This window comes from Gouania willdenowi, unplaced genomic scaffold, assembly GCF_900634775.1.
Source record: "Gouania willdenowi unplaced genomic scaffold, fGouWil2.1 scaffold_93_arrow_ctg1, whole genome shotgun sequence".
Classification (NCBI taxonomy): domain Eukaryota; kingdom Metazoa; phylum Chordata; class Actinopteri; order Blenniiformes; family Gobiesocidae; genus Gouania; species Gouania willdenowi.
The window spans coordinates 961,880-968,452 of record NW_021145258.1 but is presented as its reverse complement, the minus strand read 5'-3'; the positions used below and the strand labels follow the sequence as shown (position 1 = coordinate 968,452).

The 6,573-nt window shown below is 37.8% G+C and overlaps 2 protein-coding genes across 2 annotated transcripts; one reads left to right on the top strand and one right to left on the bottom strand.

Moving 5' to 3' along the window:
- Positions 1–77: 77 nt before the first annotated feature.
- On the bottom strand, positions 78–2,355 carry LOC114461083 (uncharacterized). Its single transcript, XM_028442922.1, has 3 exons — positions 1,246–2,355; positions 607–721; positions 78–427 (listed from the first exon to the last, which is right to left on the bottom strand). The coding sequence occupies exons 1-3, from the start codon at positions 1,996–1,998 to the stop codon at positions 78–80; spliced, it is 1,218 nt and encodes a 405-aa protein (XP_028298723.1). The 5' UTR covers positions 1,999–2,355.
- Positions 2,356–5,232: 2,877 nt separating this feature from the next.
- On the top strand, positions 5,233–6,265 carry LOC114461107 (protein BTG3-like). Its single transcript, XM_028442942.1, has 3 exons — positions 5,233–5,248; positions 5,733–5,906; positions 6,124–6,265. Exons 2-3 carry the CDS (start codon positions 5,734–5,736, stop codon positions 6,263–6,265), a joined length of 315 nt encoding a protein of 104 aa, XP_028298743.1. The 5' UTR covers positions 5,233–5,248; position 5,733.
- The last annotated feature ends 308 nt before the right edge of the window (positions 6,266–6,573 follow it).

Here is a 6,573-nt window from a genome sequence, read left to right as displayed (position 1 = left end):
TTACTCTGAGAAATATTTTAGCAAAGTAACAGTACTTGTACTAGAGTACAGATTTTCAGTACTCTTTCCACCACTGATTAGGACACAGTCACAGACCTATTCACAGCATTTAAGAAGGGCCTACCTGTCCCAGGGTTGGAGAGTCTCTTTGTTTTCACAGCTTCCATGTACAGGAGAAGTGATGGCCAGACAGCCAAGGCTCTCTCCACAACCGGAAGGTTTTCTACCCAACGATGGGCACAGAAAGACAGGGGGAACACACTGGACTTGGTTATGGTGATGTAATCCTCTCTCCTGGCAGGCACATTGTGAAACAATGTGTGCATTGCTCTCAGCAACTTGTCCAGCTGCCATGCACTGAACCCACACTTGAATGCGTTGTGTAGCGTGTGTAAGCCACAGCTCCCCACACAAATGAGCTGAACACTTGAAGGTTTCATTGGAAACTTGATATTAAAAAAACAAATTCTATGTAGCAATGCTCTGTAGCACGTTTAAATAGTTTATTCAATGTAAAAGTGCACAACAAATAAAATTAATTTTTATAATTACAAATGGGTCATATACATACTCACACACACAGTAATGGCATTATAAACTCCTCACCTCCGTACTGCTCAGATTGATCTTTCTGGAAAATGTCGAAGAGTTTCCAGTTCACACTGGGCCCATCCATTGAAATGGACACCAAGTGTCTGAGGTCCAGTTTGTCCATACATTCCTTAAAAAGGGTTGCATTTGATTACTCAAGATGAGCAGCACACATTGTTAGAGAGACACACACACACACACACACACACACACTATACTAGTACTACACATCATTATACTATAAGGCACAGTTGTATACTTGGGTCAGTTATATTTTAGATTTTCAAAAGAGCAAAAAAATTTACTGAATCAATTCCAACATTTTTAGAGTACATGACACATCTGTTCACTTGTGCATCTGTGCTATGAAAAAGGACTGATTAGGAACCTTACAGACGACCATTTATGTATTCTACTTGTACCAACATTATTCTTTCCATAAGTTATTAGAATTTTTATAGTGATTGTTTTTTATGTATTTTATATGTTGCTTTGGATAAAAGTGTCTGCCAAGTACATAAACATAAAAAATAAACATTGTTAAGGCAAGTACATAATTGGTCATGTGACATTGCTTTTACAGGACGATGTGTGCCCACAAAATGATATCAATATAGATTGAGAAACATTTAGAATAAAAAAGGTTATGCTTACTTTGAGATGTGACAGCAGGTCTTGTGCAGTGGAATGTCCCATAAACTGGGAGCCCAGGTATCTGGACTGAACCTGTCCCTCGTCCCAGAAGCGAACATGCACATCCAGCTGTTTGTTTTTTGTTGTCTCGTTGAGGCTCTCGTCAAACATAAGAACGAACGGCGATTTGTTTACTTCGGACACCAATTCCTCTTTGATGTGAACCGCTAAACCAAACTTGGCTATGTATGCCGTTTTGTCGGACCCACAAGTAAACGTGGTAGCGATGTCGGAATCAGGGAACATGCTTTTGAAAAGCTCTGAAATACCCTCATTTCCATTGTAGGACTGATGTTTGGCGATGGTGTTAAGAGTCCACAACACCTCTGCTTTCATTGTAGGTGTGAATCCAAAAGTTGTGCGCAGATCCACTCTACCGTTAGTTGCGGTCGTAACTGGAGGGGCTGTGCTAGCGCAAGCAGCTGGTTGGTTAACGTTATCTTCTGCTTCAAGCGCATTAACAGTTAGCTGGCTAAGGTTAGCAGGTTGAAACACTCCGTCGATGGAAAGTGTTTTCTCCTTAGCTTTGATAGAGTTGATGTGCTTACATGACTTGGCATGAGACTCCAAAGCCTTCACACCCATGTTACCAAGCTGAATCTTTTTTTTGCATACTGTACAAAAAGCCTCAAATACGTTGTTGTCCACCGGTTTTAACCAGTGACAAAATGCTTGTTTATCTTGCCACGCTTCATTAAATTTACATTTCCCCATAACCTCAGCATGAAGTGGGTCTACATGCGATGTGCATCCCAGTCGACGTTGACGAGAGGACGTTGAGAGAGAAGTTTAGGTCAGTCTGTCGCAAAGTGAAGTGTTCGGATCCGGGCGGCGTTGCGTTCTCAATTATTGGTTCCGCCACTGTTTATTTAGGCTATTACGTTATTTAATCAAAATAATAGTGGTTGACAAATGGAAACTTTAGAGAGGTAAATGTGATACCTGAAGTTACTGCACAAATTTCAAGACCCAGATATCAAAATTCCAGACTTTTTCAAGTCTTTTTAAGGTATTATTTCCCAATTCATAAATTCAATGCTTTTAAGACTTTTTAAGACCCCGCGGGAACCCTGCTTTCAGAGGTGGGGCTCCTTGCCCTTATCTCTTTTGGGTCGGATAAACACAGTTAAAAAGAACGTTTTACCCCGGTTTCAATGTAATCCGGTGTTTTTGCCCAAAAGCTTTTTATGAACCTCGACCATCTTATATTATGTTTTTTGTGGGAAGGCAAGAACCCCAGAGTGAGGAAATGTCTATTACAAAAGATGACGTTTAGTGGTGGGCTTGCTTTACCTAATTTCCTGTATTATTATTGGTCAGTTCACATTCATAAATTGACCTATTGGCTCCGACACAAGACTTGCTGTGGTGTAAACTTGAACACTTGTCTTGTTCCTCATCATCACTGGAAGCTCTGTTGTCTTCTTCTCTCCCAATGAATTCCTCTAAATATCCAAAAAGTCCTGTGGTACAGTCCTCTTTGAAAATATGGTCACAATACAGGAACCATTTTAAGTTTCTTTCAGCATCAATAACAATGCCAATCATGAAAAATCATCTGTTTCCCCTCGGTCTCACTGACGCTACATACATGCAGTGGAAAAATGCTGGCATTTGAAGTTTCTCTGACCTATGCTCAGCAAGGGGACTTCCAGACACTCATTTGTTCTGCTACTTTCAGATTCGTCATTGTGCATCTTCTGTTTTTCCATCCAATCCTTCTCTTCAACTGTCCATCCATGGGAAGAGTTGCTGTCCCTTGACCCCAATCTGGACTGGAGTTGGTTTCGTTATTGTTCCGTTGATGAAGACATCAAACTGTTTCCTGTATTGTAAATACATAAATTTAGTGTTGATAAATGAAGTAAATATACTTAGGTTGCATTTTTTTTGTACTTTTACTCCACTATTGAATAAATGATATAAGGATGCAGGACTTTAAAAATTTTAAACTTATTATTGTACACATGTTAATGAGGAATTAAATGTGTGGCTTTATTGTTTTTTCATTTCAGATGTGATTGATCCACTGAAGCAGAGGATGAATGCTGTAACCATCACTGCTGTGTTACACATGGACCAAAGTTTCCTCTCAGCCTGTTGTTAATAGAAATAAAACACTTTCTCATCTGCTTTGCTTCAGTTCATTTGGGGCCAACATTGTTGAATTGATTAATCGCCAACATTTGACACGACACAGATATACAGTATGTATGAATAACGTGCTTCAAGTAGAGAAAATAAGACACAAGAGTATTAAGGAAATGAGTGTTTTTCTTCTTTTTTAATGTAATATCTTTATGTAGGTCAAACAGTCAAACATTGTTTTGTGTTGTACATGTGAGTGACATATATAACATTCTGTCAACTGGACCTTCCATGCTGTGGTTGTTGGGTGGGTGGGGGGTTCATGTTTGTACAGACTGGTAAAGAGGGCTGATCTGTGGTGGACACAGAGCTGGACTCTGGTGGCAGAATGACAGACCCTGGAGAAGACTCCATCCATCCTGGAGAAGACAAAGCCCCCACTGCACTGGACCATGATCACACAGAACAGCTGTTTAGTCTCTGAGCTGCTCCACAAACACTCAGGAAGTATTTTTATCCCCCTGGACATAAAACTAATACTAATCAATGTCTGACAGAGGGACATGATCACATTCAATATTCACTGTACAGTCTTATCTTACTGTATGTAACATTACTGGTGGTGTTACTTTGCACTTTGAGTGTCTATGAAAAGCACAAAATAAAATCCAATGCAATATTATTGTTATTATCCACCAGTATCCATGAAGTTGCACATAGTATTGTTGCTAATGAATTCAACCAGGACTCCAAGCTATGCTTTATGATGACTGTGTCCTCTAGAACTAAAGTATCCTCTTTACCTGTCCGTCACTAATGAGAAAGTTGTGCCGACTGCAAATTTTTAATATCTTTATATTTTAACTCGAAAAGTAAAAATTAAAAGAATGAACATCCAGCACTGTTGATGACGCCATTGTGATGAAATCTGACCCGGAACCAGTTTCTGTGTTAAAAAAAAATAATTAAGAGATAATCTCCACGGGAAGAAAAAAAAATATTCAAAAAAACGGATTTAAAAAAAAAATTCATTTGGAAAATGGATTAAAAAAATATTAATTCAGATAATGGTTTTAAAAGAAAATATTAATTTGGAAAACAGATTTAAAAAAAATTTAATTTGGAAAACAGATTTAAAAAAAATTTAATTTGGAAAACGGATTTTCACTGACAATGCTCCATCGTACATATGTACCAAGCGAAATAAAAAAACTCAATAAAAAATTATTGATTAAAATCTAATAAGCTTGTGCTTATAGAGTCTCTTTCTCAGCCCATGATATGTAAAAAAGATTAAATAACCAATCTTGTTTCACAAAAATATAGTCCCTTCAAAAAAAAAAAAAAAAAAACAGATGTCAAACAGTTTTTTTTTTTTTTAAAAAATACTGACCAACAAAACTAAATTATATAGCTGTTTATGTACAAAAAGAAATTACCATCCTTTCTGAAGCTACTTAGCACAGCAGCTAACTAGCGATTAGCTTAAATAGCGATTAGCATGCTAGTAACATTCCATCAGAAAAATACAACTTAACAAGACATTCAAACGTATATTCCATGACAGTCAATTGCAGTACAGTCAGTGTTACACCGTGAATATTTTCAGCTCACCTAGCAGGGAATATTTAAGTAGACTGTATGAAGCAGGCACGGATGGAGACGACAGACAACACACGTGTCTACCACAGCTCGAGCCATCTGAGCATGCGCAGATTCTGCTCCGGTTGCCATGGTTATCAACTGTCATTAAGCACAACTCATCAGAAGATGAAAGCAGCTTCTGAAGTAGTTCTAAGACAAAGTCTGGTGATAAACTACATGTTTTATCCTCCTCATCAGAGTGAAGAACTAAAGACGAACACAAACAAATAAAGTAAGTGTAATATTTTAAATATGCATTTTACATCGCGACCACCAGAGGCTCCCCGTGAGCAATGTGTGAGATTTTACAGCAATACGGCTTTTTTTTTTTTTTTCTTGGATTAAATTACTTGAGTTTTGTCAGATGAAGTTTGATTTTAATTTTGGCATAAATTTATATTCATAAGTGTAGATAATTAAACTTAGCCACGTTTTTTACTATATCTAACTATTTTTTTATGGATAACAAATAAATTCAATAGGCAAGCATTGAATTCTAATTTGTTTCTCTTCCTTTGAAATTAAATGATATTGTTAAATGTATCTCACCTGAAAGATATGAAAGAAGATTTGTGTGTTTGCTGATCACTCCAAAGGCTAAAGAAATATTAAATAATATCCATGTAATAATTTCTTACATCAACCTTTTGATATTGATTTGATTAACTGTGTTTATGTATATCATCATATAAGTTTTTATTATTTTACTTATAGAGGATGAAGAGCGAGATTGCAGCGGTGGTTTCCTTCCTGAAAAGGCTGGTGAAATTAAAGAATAAGGTGGAGGTGGAGAAAATGGATTTGTTTGCTGAGAGGCTAACAGTGGCGCTGCAGGAGAAGTTTGAGGGTCACTGGGTCCCTGAAAAGCCCAGCAAAGGCCAGGCGTACAGGTACGCTCAGTGGGACACCCATGGTTTGTGGGTCATTCCATGTCATTAACAGTGTGACAATTGAATAATTTAGGAACAATTGGTAAACATTTCAGAATTCTTTAAGACCAAAGTGCATGTGATGTCCTGAAAATGTGTTGAAATGACATGGAGTGACCCTAGCTGTCCTCTGGTCAGCCTCAGCAGCTAAAAGTGCTGATCCTTGTGTGTTTTTCAGGTGCATCAGAGTGAACGCGTTCCACAAATATGACCCAGAGCTGCTGCGTGCCTGCAGGGAAAGTGGGGTTCACTACGGTGACCTGGGGCTGCCCTGGGAAATCACTCTGTGGGTGGATCCAGGAGAGGTTTGTGGCAGGTGAGGAACAAAAACACACAATTATTCTTCACTCTGTTTTTAGACTTTCTATTCCTAGGTTTGGTTTATTGGTTTATTGGTCAGTCAGAGCATAAACATATACACTCTGGTCAGACCAAGCTTATGTTTAGCCCCACCCCCATTTGACGTCTCGTTTACAAAGTACAATATTTATTGATAATCAAAGAAAAATAATATACATTAGAGTCTCTGATTGTCCATGATCGTGGAATTCATGTTCTGAATCATAAAATTAAATCCAAACTTTTTTAGTTTTTTCTCTTTATTTAAAATCTGGTCCCAATATGACAT

What these genes read in the sequence shown, in the direction of transcription:
- LOC114461083 (XM_028442922.1), bottom strand. Translation starts at nt 1,998, where the DNA reads ATGGGGAAATGTAAATTTAATGAAGCGTGGCAAGATAAACAAGCATTT. An exon ending in ACCTGCTGTCACATCTCAAA is followed by an intron (nt 722 to 1,245) that starts GTAAGCATAACC and finishes ACCCTTTTTAAG; the next exon opens with GAATGTATGGACAAACTGGA. An exon ending in TCAATCTGAGCAGTACGGAG is followed by an intron (nt 428 to 606) that starts GTGAGGAGTTTA and finishes TGAAACCTTCAA; the next exon opens with GTGTTCAGCTCATTTGTGTG.
- LOC114461107 (XM_028442942.1), top strand. Translation starts at nt 5,734, where the DNA reads ATGAAGAGCGAGATTGCAGCGGTGGTTTCCTTCCTGAAAAGGCTGGTG. An exon ending in AGCAAAGGCCAGGCGTACAG is followed by an intron (nt 5,907 to 6,123) that starts GTACGCTCAGTG and finishes TGTGTTTTTCAG; the next exon opens with GTGCATCAGAGTGAACGCGT.